Here is a 15,093-nt window from a genome sequence, read left to right as displayed (position 1 = left end):
GCATGGAGCCCAGTGCAGGGCTCGATCCCACAACCCTGAGATCATGATCTCAGCCGAAATCAAGAGTCGGGAGCTCAACCGACCGAGCCACCCAGGCGCCCCTGGATTTCCCTTTCTAAACTTAAATTATGTTTTTAACTCACTCCTTTCAAGCTCTTCTTATTTACCTGACATCTGTCCTGTCATTGTACATTCTTCTAAATTCCTGGGGAACCTAAGGTGATATCATAGAGACCAAGTTTTTGAGGGAGAAAAGCTCTCTACATCGCATACCCAAGTTCCTCATTTAAAGAGATAAAGTTATGTGCACGCAGAACCTTTTGAATTCTTTTTTTAATTTTTTTTTAAGATTTTATTTATTAATTTGACATAGAGAGACAGCCAGCGAGAGAGGGAACACAAGCAGGGGGAGTGGGAGAGGAAGAAGCAGGCTCCCAGCGGAGAAGCCCGAAGTGGGTCTCGATCCCAGAACGCTGGGATCACGCCCTGAGCCGAAGGCAGACGCTTAACGACTGCGCCACCCAGGCGCCCCACCTTTTGAATTCTTAATGTGAGGCCCCTATCAATTAAGCTGGGTCACAACTATGGTTATCACTGCACATTTTATATGAGAAAGATACAGTGTCCTGGTCCCTAATCACTGTAGGGTTCTCATCTCATAGATAACCATCCCTTCAAATAGCCATTCTAATCAATATTTTCCTAAAGAAAGTTAGAGCTGCAGAATCTTCCTGTAGACAAGTGCTTCTGGCAAATACTATGTCATGAATGTTTTTAAGAACCTGAACAAAGAGGGCATAGGCACATGCCCTTAAACACTGCATAAAATAATTTTGAGGCGCTGGTCCATTTTCTGAAGCTTATCCATGAACCTCAAGGGTTCCTGGATTGCCCTTTAAGCCCCCACGCGGAAAAAGATGGTTCGTTTCTGTTTGGGGCCACGCTGCTCTTGAAACAATTCCCACTGTGCTCAACAGAACTTGTTCCCGGCTGCATGGAGGCAGGAACCAGGTTTTCCGAAGACTGGGAAAACTGACATTACCTTCATGAGAAAGATTTGCCATAAAAATTTAACTCTCTTTTTCTAAGCACATATAATCTCTCCTTTGTACTTCAAAATGAAAAAGCTTCCCAAATTAAAACAAGGTACAAAATTAAACCAGCAATCATATGTAAGATTTATACTGGTTTCATTAGTATACCCACGTATGATCAAATTTCTATATTTAAACACTGACTTTCTCTCTGCCTCCAATCCCCCCACCGCCTGGCATCACCAGTACAAAAATCAGTGATCTAGTGTAGCATGGTAATTCAGCAGTATTTTGTAGCCTGGCCCCAGCTCATACAACTTTCAAAAAGAAAAAGGAGCTAGATAAGGAATTTACAAAGCACTGGCTTCTTCCTCTCTATCCTTCTCATCTATTGTTGTTGGAAAGAGAATCAAGGTGTAGCTACTTTTCTGGTAGCCAGATGAAGACCTCGTGACAGGTACATATAGGACCACGTTACCCCTCTGCAGTCTAAGAAACAACAAAGCAAACCGGAGGGCTACGACCTCAGGCTACACCAACACTAGTCACCAGCAGGAAGAAGCAACAATAGAAATTTTCATGCTGTAAGGGCACGAGGCCACTGTCCTGTTACCCAGCCTTTTACACCCTTGGATTCCCCAATATTCAACCAGTATGTACGCTGGGCTGTGCGTGTGTGTGTGTGTGTTTATAAGCATCTTTTTTTCCCTTCAATTCACCCAGTTTTTTGGGTTAAACTGCTGGATGGAAATAGTCTCAATTTGTGTGAAACTGATCAAAGAAGGTGCTTTGAATTTATGTGAAAAAGTTTCCCATTAAGATGGTAGCTATTTTTTTTCAAACGTGATTCCTTTTAATTGCGGAAAAGAGCCCAAAGGCTTTGTCAAGGGGCACATGTTTTCTATAAATCAAAACATAAATAAATGTGAGGTTATTTCACTAGGCATACATATGGTTTTTGCTAAGTAAACTCTATTTATAAAACATTGTTAGCCTCCACCGGAACCGCTGTCAACATTTATAGGAAAGGAACTTCTCTACTGCTCTGCAACTTGCCAGGATTTGAAAACAAGCCTAGAAACATTAGTTTCTCAAGACAGATTTGATTTAAACTTAATGTGAAATGGGCCACTGTACGTTCTCTAGCTTTTAAATGCTTGGAAGATATCTTCAACTGGTTCATATTTTACCAGAAAATGTTTACGTTGTTGGAAGTTCCATTACTTTAACCATGCCATTGTTCTGTTCCTTCTAGAAGTTCTCTTCTGGTTATAGGCAAGGGTCTGGGATTATTTTTCTTATCACTGCCATTAGAACACACATATTCTGTGAAAGGGGAGTCTCTGACATCCCTTAAAGCTTAGGATTCATAATTACCTCACCACCTTCTCCCAAAGGCTCATTTGCGTGAACTCTCGTCCTTAGACACTCACCCCAGACCATGAACACATTTATCAGTCCTACTCCGAGTGGTTCTCAAAATGAAGTTTTCTGTGAAAGGAATTAGCTGTAAGCAAGCATGAAGTCCTTGACAACCCACAGCAAACCACACAAGGTAACGGTAACTTTAATAAAATCGTACATTCTCCATTTTCCATTCAACTTTTCTTTCTTGGGCGGCAGTACCTTCCAAAACAGAATTCTTTCCAGTGCTTTCGCAATCAATCCCTACTCTAGGTGGACCTTAGCCAACAGTTACAGTACAGTCGAGAGCGGTTCCAGAAAGAAATCTCTCTCTCACTCTTGTTTTTTTTTTATTATTTCCTTCCAAGTTGAATCTTCCCCAGTTGTCCCAGTTTCTCACCTCCTGGCATGGAATGCACTGATTTTTATTTTTGACTGGCAAGAGGAAAATGTTAGCCAGTTCCATAAAAATAACAAAAAGGATTTTCGAAATCCTAAAATCCTAAATTTCCAAGGTAATAAAACATCCAAATAGATTTAATGATTGCCTACGTAATGTGTAACTACCTTCTATATAATTAGACTGCTTTGGAAACAATGTAAATGCTTTCACTCCCAAATACTGTCCCCACCTATATGCAGAATTCCAAAATACATACTCTGATTTATAGAAGGAATTCTATTCTTCCGCAGTACACTTAAAGGGGAAGATTGCTTATAAAACGTGGCCACGGTGCCAATAAACTTAAAAATAGACAGAGACGGATCCAGAAGAAAAATATGCTGTTTTCTCTACCATTCGTTTTTGTAATTTTGCATATTAGCAACTAGCTCCCCTAATGGGAGATACTAATGAATTTGAAATGATAAGGAAATATAAGGAATTATAAGGCAGAATTCCCCAGAACTTCTGTTCCTAATCAATCACCAGAGATCAGTGACATCATTAGAGCCTTTGATCACAGCTCCTCTTTCAAGCTCAGAAGGGACCGGATTGATCCTTGCTGGCACTGAGAAAGGAGAAACACCTAGAAGTACAGTTCACCGTGAAACATGAGCAGTCATCAGCATCTCGCCCCCTCCTTGGGGAGGAACAGAGAGCACATTCCAGGGCAGCCCGACACCAAACAATAGAGCCACCTCGTTAAATCCAAACCGAATTCCCATCTTACTGGGATTCCCAAAGCGCTTTAAGAGAGGAACAGACAATAAGCTACTTTTCTTTCAGTTTGGTTTGCCTTATCCACCGGACCTACCCAGGACAAGCCCCAAATCCCTTCACCATGGGGAGGGAAGAGGTTCTGCGGATTTCGTTTTTCCCATTCTGCCTGTTCCAAAGCACTTCATTCAGAACTCCCCCCCCAACCCCCACTCCCCCGCCTGACTTGTGAATTTCACTGAATGAATCTTTCCTAAAAACATGAGTTACTCCACACTGGCCAAAAAGAGGGTCGTGGAACGTCACGTTGGCTCCACTAATTTCAAAATGACTTGGATGGCAATCACTCAGAATGTCCTGATCTGAAATGGTCCCTTTGGAAATGAAAAGTTTTAAGCGACCTTTACTACTTTAGTTCCATTTGTTTGTTTTCTCCCCCCTCCTTATTTGTAATACGAATCTAATTGAGCTTCGTGAACATGGTGGAATGTAGTGTATTATCTCCCTCATCAGGTGATCAATGATTTCATTAATAAGACAGATAACAAAACTGTCATATCATCGACACTGTTATGAAAGATGATCTTGGCTTCCCGCTCCATTTTCCAAGGTCCGGGGTTCTCGGTGGCAGCTCTGAGTCCATTCAATATTTTCCACAGACAGAGAAAAGTGAAAATCCATTTTGAAACCAATTTCAATTAGGATCCAGAAGCTGTTATCACAGGTGTCGCGGAATGGGCCCGTGAGTGGAAATGTCGCCTATCCATTCTGAAATGAAACCTTATCAGGGGCTACAAAGATGGCTAGGGACAGCCTATCTGTAAATTACTTTTCGTCCTGTGTTAACTCAACCTTAGTCCTGTCATATGGAATTCTTTCCATCCACTGGTAATAATCTAATGACTAACTAGACACAGTGCCCAAACGCCTTTCAGTGGGACAGGGCTGTCCCCTTCCACAGGGGTGCCAATGCAGGCGCAGTGGGCCAGCAGGCAAGCAGAGGGTCAGGCCTGCTTTAAATGATAGAACTAAAAGTTTATTATGGGAAATAAAAGGAGCCCGTCTCCACCCACTGCATTCCTGGTGATTTTTCAATTGCAAACTCCAAGGCCCCCTTACTTCATTAATGCAGCACCCAAGTCGGGAGGCTTTTCTCTCACATCTTCCAGGCTCCTTTTAGCAAATTATCCCATGACGGCGGATTTATTCAGTCAAAGACCTCGGACTTTGAGAGGCAACAAAAGAATCAAGAGACTTTCTGGTCCACCTGCCTGGCGAATGATGAGCCAGGGAAAAGTCTCCCCCAGAGAAACCAATCAAACCATTGTGTGGCACAGCCAGACCTTTTCAACTGTCAAGCCAGAGAGCAGGGGAAGAGATGAAAGGACGCAGAATGAAGCTACCATTTACGGAACCATGTGGGAATGGTCTCCTAAGATTTAATAATTGGGATGGAACTCAACTTTCTACAACTAAAGGGGAAAAAAAAGAAAGAGAGAGAGCCCGAGAAGAGGAAAGAGTCAAAGAAAGGGGTAAAAAAAAAAAAAAAGTGAAAAAGGAAAAAAACCCAGCAGCCTAAGTCAGAGTAGGAAGAACTTTTATAATAAAAATTTCCCCTACCTGAGATGAAGCCCCATCTGTGAAAGTAGAGGGGAAAGAGAAGGAAGTTACAAAAAAAAAAAGAAAAGAAAAAAGAGAAAGACAGAAAACAGATGAAACAAAGGCTTTGGTATTTTTTCTCTAGGTTGGAGCTGCATTGCGTGTTCTGATTCTAACGTGCTTGGGCAATTCATTCACAGAGGCAGGACAACAGCAGAAAAAGCCCTCATTAATAGGAGTGCCTTGTAGTTTTAAGTAAAATGACATTTTAAATTGGCCTACAAGGAAACAATACATTGACTGGACACTCAGAAAAGACAGACCAGCAGAGACACTAGGTCATACATATACTTCTGGGCAATTTTCAAGAACGTTTTACTTCCACTACTCATTCAACATGAAAGATTTAAAAAGAAAGGGGAAAAAACGATGCGAAGAGGGCCTAAAAAAAATCATGGACTTTTTAAAAACACGAAATACCCGTCACATCAAGCCGCAACTGTAGTTCTAATGCTTCCTGTCATTACTGGTGACTCTTATGGTATGTACTGCTAAGCCAAGTTTAAAAAAACCAGTGTTTGTCAAATTTTGGGGGGGGTGCTGGACCTGTTCTGTGTCCTGACTGTGGTGGTGGTGAAGTGATTTTATCGACAGAGTGAATTATGCACCATGTAAGTTTTTTTAAATAAATGTGAATTACGGCAGATATACTTGGAAAGATTCCCATGTAAACAGGGTAACAAGGAGATTTTGGCTTTTACCATCCCCCCCTACTCTGCCCAGGATCCTGGTGGACCCAGTGGTCAGTGTGGCAATCCTCCAGCGTTCCACCTTGCCAGCTGCCTGGACACGCAGGCCCTTGCCCCACCTGGGCTAAAGAGGTAGGAGGCAGAAGGCCAGCGAGCCACCTCCCCAGAGGGAGAGTGCCCATCCACAGGTGCCATTTTGGCCCTGAGCCGTTGCTGTCACTGTCACGGTCACTGTTCCTGATTCTGACCCGTTTATTTCTGGAAATGTGAATCAACCACATCACTTGATCACAGGTAATCAAAGCAGCCCAGAAACTTTCCACAAGGACGACACATCGTGCTGTGGCTTTTTATTCCCAAGTTTGGAAGGCTCTGGCAAGATGGGTTGGATAGTCATTCCTCATTTATCTGAGTGCCCAAGAATGGTCCTTTTACAGGAGAAATCCAACAGTTATATACACGAGAAAAGGAGCCTTGCCCTCGGGGAAGCCTATTAGCACAGAATTACTGACTGCATCCCATAATTTGAATGAATATTTATGAATGAGAAGTAGACCCTGAAAGCATTTGATTAGTTAAAGCCAAACGTGTGCCAATTTCAGCACCAGTGATTCGAGGCAGTCTGCTGATCACAGCTCCTGTCATCTGCTTACTTGCCTGTTAAACTATGTCCTGAGGACCCCATTTTAAGAGTTTTCTGCAAACCAGTACCCTCTAATTCTCTTGATCAAATTAAAGTTTCCCCACTCTGAGATTATTTCCAAATGATGTTGTGCTGAAAGAACGAGATGAAAGATGTCCATGAATGAAATCCTGTCGACTTATGCTCAGAAGAGCCTATTACTAACAGCTCACATGTTGGGTACTCACTGTGCCAGCCTCAGAGATGTTAAGTAATTAGCCCAAGATCACACAGCCACGAAGCTACAGAGTTGGGATTCAAACCCCGGCATTAACACTGCCGCTGTGCTCCATGTGTCCCCTGTCGCTGTGGAATGGCCTTAAGTCCTGGCAGGCCCACTGAGTGCTCGGGACCTCCCAGCACAAGACACTGAAGTGGGGTGGGGTGTGCAGGTACAAATCAGGGGCTACTTTCAAAAAATTTTAACAGGAAATACAAATCAAAGCCACAATGAGATCCCACCTCACACCAGTCAGAATGGCTAAAATCAAGAACACAAGAAACAACAGGTGTCGACGACGATGCGGAGAAAGGGGAACCCTCGTGCACTGTCGGTGGGAATGCAAACTGGGGCAGCCACTCTGGAAAACAGTGTGGTGGTTTCTCAAGAAGTTAAAAATAGAACGACCCTACAACCCAGCAATTGCACTACTAGGTATTTACCCAAAGGATACAAAGATTTGAAGGGGTACATGCACCCCAATGTTTATAGCAGCATTATCCACACTAGCGAAACTGGAGAAAGCCCAAAGGTCTATCGACTAATGAATGGATAAACGAGATGTGGTATAGATAGATATATATATAATGGAATATTACTCAGCCATCAAAAAGAATGAAATTTTGCCATTTGCAACAATGTGAATAGAGCTAGAGAGTGTTATGCTAAGCGAAATAAGTCAGAGAAAGACCAATACGGTATGATTGCACTCATATGTGGAATTTAAGAAAGAAAACAGAAGAACATATGGGAAGGGGGTAATAAAGAAGACAGAGAGAGAGACAAGGGGGGGGAACAAGCCATAAGAGACTCTTAGAGAGCAAACTGAGGGGTGATGGAGGGAGGTGGCTGGGGGATGGGCTAGATGGGTAGACGGGGATTAAGGAGGGCACTTGTTGTGATAAGCACTGGGTGTTATGTATAAATGATTATTACTGAATTCTACTCCTGAAACCAATATTACACTGTATGTTAACTAGCTAAAATTTAACTTACAAAAAACAGTTTTAACTAAAAGGTAAACATCAAGGGTTATGGAGCGGGGAGAGGGACGAACAGGAGAAGCGCAGAGGATTTTTAGGGCAGTGAGGCTATCCTGCAGGAACAGTTTCCGTCACGGTGGCTACATGTCATCATACGTTCGTCCAAGCCCGCAGGATCTACAACACAAGGAGCGAACCCTAGCCAAAACTATGGACTTTAGTTAATAATACTGTCCCAATACTGGTCCATCAATTTCAACAAATATACCACACTAATGGAAGATGTTAGTAACAGGGGGATCTAGGGGGTTAGAGGGTGGACAGGAACTCTCTGTACTTTGTGCTCCATTTTTCTGTAAACCTAAAACTTCTCTAAAGTATAATCTATTCATGAAAATAATAGCCATAAATAAAATGCCCAAAAAACCAAGCGCTATTAGGTAATTCCCAGGAGGACACAAGACTATACGGAGAGGGGCGCCTGGGTGGCATAGCGGTTAAGCATCTGCCTTCGGCTCAGGGCGTGATCCCAGCGTTATGGGATCGAGCCCCACATCAGGCTCCTCCGGTATGAGCCTGCTTCTTCCTCTCCCACTCCCCCTGCTTGTGTTCCCTCTCTCGCTGGCTGTCTCTATCTCTGTTGAATAAATAAATAAAATCTTAAAAAAAAAAAAAAAAAAAGACCATACGGAGAGAAAGCGACGGAGGACATAGTCACATTGGAGAAGAATTTACACTCATTCTATGGAAGAACAACATAAACGAAAGCAAAGAGCCCTTCAATTTAGCTAAAATATGGGTTACAGATGGGAAAGTATGATAGCAGATCAGACTGGAAAGTCAGACTGTGGTCAGCTTTTGGAAGATACCTAAATGTTAACCACAGAACAGTATTCTGTATGTAGCTGGGAACCACTGAGGGTTCTAGAGGAGGGGCATGGCATGAGCAGAACCATAAAAAGATTATTTGGCAGGAACAAGTCCCATACATGAGAAGAGCAGAGACCCAAAGCAAGGTGATTGGACAGAAGGTGACTTTAACCGTCTAGGCATGAGGTAGTAGGTTTTAAATAGCACAGCCCAGTAGGGTGGCCTGAAGGGACACAGGGGTGAATAATTACAGAGGAAAATCTACCAGGACTTCAAAACTGGTAGGATGTGGGAAGCATGAGAGACGGAGGGGTCAAAGGTGACGGTGCGGTTTCAAGCCTGGGTGACTGCAAGAAAGGTGATCTACTCGGGCAAAATAAGAATCAGAGGTTGCCGGGTTCAGGGACACGGGAGTGTGGAGCACAAGAGAGCCAGGGCTCTTATGAGAATCAGATTATCCATCATTAGTTAGTAGGTTTAAAAAGGTGAACACTCCTTTAAGAAGAATAAAAGCCAACTCTAATACAACACAAACCATCTCTTAAATGGGAAACACTTTACCCCAGAAAAAAGAATCAAGAAAAGGGACATGGGCATGCTGCTTGTTACGTTACAAACCATAAGCCAATGTTAGTTTTCAAGGTAAAAAAATTCAAAATAAATTTTCTCAAAATTCTCTTCCTGATTTTCTGGCTTAAGAAAGCATTCAGAAGAATGATACAGAAATTTTGCCATCCATCCTTTCTTAAGATGTGCAAACTTGGTCCCATTCAGGATTTGTGAAACATCTTGAACTGTTTTTCAGAGTCCAGCAGATTCAAAATTACTTTTCCCAAACATTTTTCCCTTAATTTCAAAACCTATGTGTACTTTCAAGAAAACCCAATCCTTTTGTGTTGCATTCGTAACATTTAACTCACCCACATTCTCTGTCCGAGCGCAACGGCTGACGTGCTAAGCTCTTCTGACGTGCGGTGGTTTCAGAAGGCTACAGACACTGCCTCACTTAATCCCCTAAAGATCCTGTGAAGTGGGTCTCATTACTTTCTTGCTAAAAAGATGAGGAAACTGAGACTTGGAGGAGTTAATTTGCCCGCACTCACACAGCGAGTCTAGACCTGGAGCCAGAACTCAATCCAAGCCTTCGGATCCCCAAACCTGTGGGTTTTCCTAAGCAACATGTATAACTTGAAAACCATTTTATCTGACAGCCCTTCCCCTCCATCTGTCATGTGCCAGGAAACAAAACGTGACCAAGAGAAAAAAAAGGTTGAACATATAAAGGCTCAAGAAACGAAAACTCACAACCTACTGTCTATAGGGTACAAACTGCTTACCCGTTTCTGAGCAGAATTAAGTACATCCTCTCTTACCATAAAAAAAAAAAAAAAAAAAAAAGTCAAGAAGACAGGAGCTCATGATGGAGAACAGCCAATGAATTCCAAATTCCCAACAAAACTCTGAGCCACCTTACCCCAGCCAGGAGACCAACTGATACCATGATAGCCTGATAGGTGTTATTGGACAGTCTGAAAGAAAATTCCAGGGCCAGGAAGTAACCAAAGGTTAAAGTTAAAAAAAAAAAAAAAAGTATCCCCTTACATATTTGCAGACCACAACACTCTCCCCTTACAAACCTTTAAGAGTCTTTTTTTAAGCAGAGGAGAACCAAGTTTTTCCTCTTGAAAAAAACAAAGTGAACAGGGAACTTCCTCTCCATTATGAGTCTATCAACTCTGGTTTCACATTGCATCACCATTAGGATAATAATTTCTGCTTTCTCTCACTTAAGGTATGTTCCCAATAACCATCAGAGCCAAGAAAAGATCTCCAAGACCATGGCCTACATAAGTTCATTATTAGGGCCTTTCTTGTTTTTAAAGCAGAGTAGTAGGTTAATAAGAAAGATCACATTACTCTTTTCAAGGAAAATCATAGGCCAAAAATGACATAAAGCCCTTCAAATTGAAAAGTCAGTATTTGCAAGTCATGGAAGAAAATGTTACAGGATAAGGATAGGGTTTAAAACCTGGGGATATCTGGATAAAAAGCCATTTACTATTTACAAAACATTTCATGCAGCTTTGAAAGCAATGAATCCATAGCAGCAACAAACAGATTATTAAGGAATTTTACTCGTGCGGCTATAACGTATTAACACATTTGGCGGTTTTTAAGTAAACAATGGCACCTAATATGTGAGCTCTCTCTGTATATGTGAAATATATTAGGTGCCAAAAAGAATCCTTCACTCACAATTGCACTTAACAAAATTCAGAGAACTAAGTCTTTTCTTCTGTCATTTACAGTTACGGAAGAACACTAAAGCTTAAACCAAGCACATGAAACACGGGCATTGTGGTTCCTGGGTGAGAATACTAAACGCTTTCTAGGTTGATACTGGTTCTTAAACGTTACAAAACTCACACGTGGCTTGTCTTTTTCCCCCAGACAAGACTCAGAACAGTGTTTCACTTGTGTGTGTCATTTTAAATTTCAGTTACGAGTCGAAGGCTTATGTAGAAGGCCGCTCAGTGTTCGAACCATACATTTGGGTTGGGTGAATGTGTGTGTTTAAACAAAACCCCGTATGAATGTTATTCTAGGACTAGATACTCAGCTGAGAAAACGAAGAAAACAGATCTGTAAGGACATGCCGTGGAATGTGCGTGGTTTGGCTTGAAGGTTCACAACCGGGAATAAACTATAGCACATCGTGGCTGGAAAAGTTAATGAAGTCAACCTAACAGCACCAACAACAAAACTTTTTTGTTTGCTTGTTTTATTTTATTTTAATCATGAAACTGCGGACAGGAGGGGGGACAATGCGTGTGTTACATCCGTTTGGTTCCTGATGTGAAACTCCTCCTTAACTGTTCATTGACAAATCCCTGAATTTCAGAGCTTTGTAAAGAAAGCCCAAGAGCCCCCCCTCCCCGGACACCCAGCAATCAGTACCAGCTATGATGGGATGGAAATGATCTCACTGTGCTTTGTGTGAACAGCTTTAGTGCAGGTATCAAGGCACCTCTGAAATGTTTGTAAAGAGAAAAGAGAGGAAAGGAGACAGAAGGGACAAAAGAACAGATGACCAAGGCAGTGACAGCCACCTGCCAGCCAGAAACCCGAAGTGAACCCAGACCAAAGCCCCCAGACGAGCTGGAGGACCAGAGCCCAGCGTGGAGGGAAGCGGGAGACCAGGTAGCAGTCTGCAGAACAAAAAAGGGGCTGGGTCTTGCCAGCCCCTAGAGCAGGATCCTGGGGCTACAAAGAGGCTCTGAACTAGTTGGAAAAACCCGCGGAGGACCCCGGTACAATTCTCAGCATTGCTTACGCAGAGCCATCACGAAGAAAAAGGTTTTTGTTCTTGTCTTTACATTTGTTTTCCGGTGTTCCTGGAATCTTCCAGAATGGCAATCTATGCATAAAACCACCACTTCCATTTTTCTTTCACTTGGTTGGGTCTTTCTATGGTCCCCCAGTGAGAAGTTAATAAAGCCCTACGGGACACAAGAACCCCGGGAACATAGTCAGAGCCGGCGGGATGAACAGGACAGCTCTCCTTCAGGCACGTGCCCTGCAGACCTCCTGAGCATTTGCCCCAGACAGGACAGCTTTCCCACCACCGAGGAGGTCATGTGGGCTTCCGGGACACAGGCCCATGAGGGCCAAAAGCCAGTGGAGTTTGGTTCGGGATCGGTGACCACTTCAGACGGCAGGACCAACCTCGTGAATCGTGACTGTTGCTTCTCTGGCTAATGTTCTCGAGTGACTGCTTGGCTCCCACAGGGCTGGTTAGGTTGGTTCTGCTCTGAGTCACCCTGAACAGGTTCATGAGAGGTACTCGTGGTCAGCGTGGCTCAAGACAAACTCGGCGGCACCAAAACCGTCCCAAGCACGTGTGGGAGAGGCCGGCGCGGCGGCACCTTCACACGGACAGACGGAGCACAGGGGCGACACTGCGGAAATTCGGAAAGGACAGCGCCTTCCGAGGGTCCACACGGTGCCCGCCAGCTGACATGCGTTCCCACCTGTTCTCACACACCCATGTGCACACTCCTATACACTCAGGCTCACGCATGCCCACGCGTGTCTGCACACACTCACCTGCACACCCTCACACACGCTCACGCACACACGAGGCGCAAAGATAACCAAAAGGTGATGTTTCACGAAGCATAATACCCAGAAGTGCTTATTCCTACAGCATCACGATTAAACATTCTCGAACCACCTGCCCTGCATGTACTGATTCTATTTCCGAAATTAGAAATTTGTCTAATTTTTACAAATGCCAGAAAAAAAAAAAGAAACAAGGGTCACGTGATGTTTTTAAAGGAGAAAACAGGTCTTCCAGAAGCACACTGGAAGAATAACGCAACTATCCAGCTCCATTAAAATAAGATCCAGTCCGGACTTTAAATACCACAAATAAAGGGAGAAATAGGGACAAATTTCCACATGTATGTAAATTCATTATTTTAACTCAGACATAAATATGTGTCCCTAAGGATCAATTCAAAACTGGACTCATTAGCAGCAGATTTAACGTCAGCCCCTCCTGTGGCCCAGCCAAGCCAGCAACGCACACTGATGACAGCCAGGAAGGGGAGCCGTGGACAGGGATGGGCACGGGGAGCAGGGGCCGGGCTCCTCCGTGTCAGCTCGGACAACGCCACCGTCAGGAAAGGAAGGTGCAGTTACCTTCCAAAGTAGATTCTGGCTCTCCAATTGTATGTAAAAAATAATAATAATAAAATAAAAAAATAAATAAAAATTATAAATCGACCTGGTAAAGTCTTTCTTGGAATAAATAAAATAAAAGCCCATAGGGAGGGAGGTAGCAGGTTGGTTCATGCAAATCAGGGTGCCCGGATGTGCAGTGCCCGAAAGGCAGGAGAAAAGACCAGCTCATTCTTCTCAAAGGGCATATGGAAAAGTGGAGGGCAATGGGGGGGGGCGGAGGGAGGCTGGAGAGGCTATGACATCCACAAAGAGCAGAGGCACCAACTGGCCTAAGAGAGTAGAAAAGTTGGAAAAGGAAGTTGTCACCATTCACCTGTTCAGTCTGGTTTTTTCCAGAGGGGGGGCTCTGGAATTTGTTTGCAATGCTCCACGCTTGAATTGAATTGCCTCTCGACATCGTGCTTAAAATAAATAAAAATCTAGCACCCAGAAACAGCAGCTAGGTGTTATCTGTGAACACAATTAAGTCCATTTTTATAAGCCAACAACGAAACCTGCATCTTAGATACCAGGGTTACCTTGAAGTCCAACCATTAACAACTTTGCAAAGCCTTTCAAATGAACTACATTGAGTTGATGGGGGAGGCAGGGATCCTCTCACCAAATCTTGACAAGGCAACTTTTGTGTCTTCTGCAATAACTAATAACTAATTATTCCAACTAGTGTAACTTTCCATGTGAAATGCAAAGTATTTTGAACTCCTGCCAGACTAAGCAAGATGATTTCCAAAATGCCACAACAGGAACTTCCTATAATAAATAACCTATCACATTTACGTCTCAAATTAGAAAATTTGGAAGAAAACATGTAGTTTTGGTGCCAAAATAGAGATTACTAAAGCCTGCCCATCCCACACCCCCCTTTAGCTTTCTTTAGCCTCTACAGGAAAAAACCCTGGTCCAGGTGCAAATGTTCAACGAACAGGGAATGCAGAGAGCACAGAAATGACCCTTGGCTCGGCTGCTGGTGATCCCCGAGGCTGCTCACCATTGGACGTGGTGCTGGAGGCGACGGCTTTCTCGCTGACATCCGTTCGCGCGGAACATTTCACTATGGAATTCTCCACTTTCTTCTTCTCAGTGGTCGTGGAGCTGTGGGACTGGGCCTCCATAATGCCTTCTCATTACTTCAGCTCTCTGCTACCAGGAACGCCTAAAACAAAACCACAGCGCCATCAACTTCCAGGAAGAGTTGAGGGGGGGGATCCCACTTCACCTGTGGCCTGAGGAGCGGCCTAGAGCTTTAGTGAGCTCAAAATCTGGAACACCCTTGCCCGCAAATTTTCTTGCAAAAATATCTCCAAGTTGTAGTAACAAGCCAGTCAAATTCTGTCTACACATGCAAAAGGAGAAGGGAGGGAACTCTCCATAAAGGAGACTTTCCCCAAATTCCTACTGGGCATTTATTATTAAGTGGTCTAAAAATCTCAATTTTCGGCTGTGTTTATGGTGTGAAACCCAAGTGCCGCATGACTTTTCTAAGCCTACAGATGTCTCTTCAGGTGGCCAGATTTATAAGGAGGGGCACTGCGACAACTTCCCAAAAAAGGGGAAGGTTTTTAAGTATTAATTAGATGTTTCAAAGAGCATGGCCATTTCTCAAACCCAAGCCCAGCTCCGAGTTGGGAAGCAGAGCGTGTCGTGGGC

General features: G+C 43.5%; 1 protein-coding gene across 3 annotated transcripts in view; it reads right to left on the bottom strand.

The window, feature by feature from the left end:
• GLI3 (GLI family zinc finger 3) overlaps positions 1–15,093 on the bottom strand; it is a 266,426-nt gene that overhangs the window by 238,303 nt on the left and 13,030 nt on the right. For all 3 annotated transcript variants that reach the window (XM_057304188.1, XM_048212817.2, XM_048212818.2), the window contains exon 2: positions 14,435–14,599. In XM_057304188.1, coding sequence (XP_057160171.1) covers positions 14,435–14,558 — 124 coding nt within the window. In that variant the 5' untranslated portion in view covers positions 14,559–14,599. The remainder of the gene's footprint in view (positions 1–14,434; positions 14,600–15,093) is intronic.

Source organism: Ursus arctos, unplaced genomic scaffold (assembly GCF_023065955.2).
Source record: "Ursus arctos isolate Adak ecotype North America unplaced genomic scaffold, UrsArc2.0 scaffold_3, whole genome shotgun sequence".
In the NCBI taxonomy this organism is placed as follows: domain Eukaryota; kingdom Metazoa; phylum Chordata; class Mammalia; order Carnivora; family Ursidae; genus Ursus; species Ursus arctos.
This window is presented reverse-complemented; position numbering and strand designations above follow the sequence as displayed.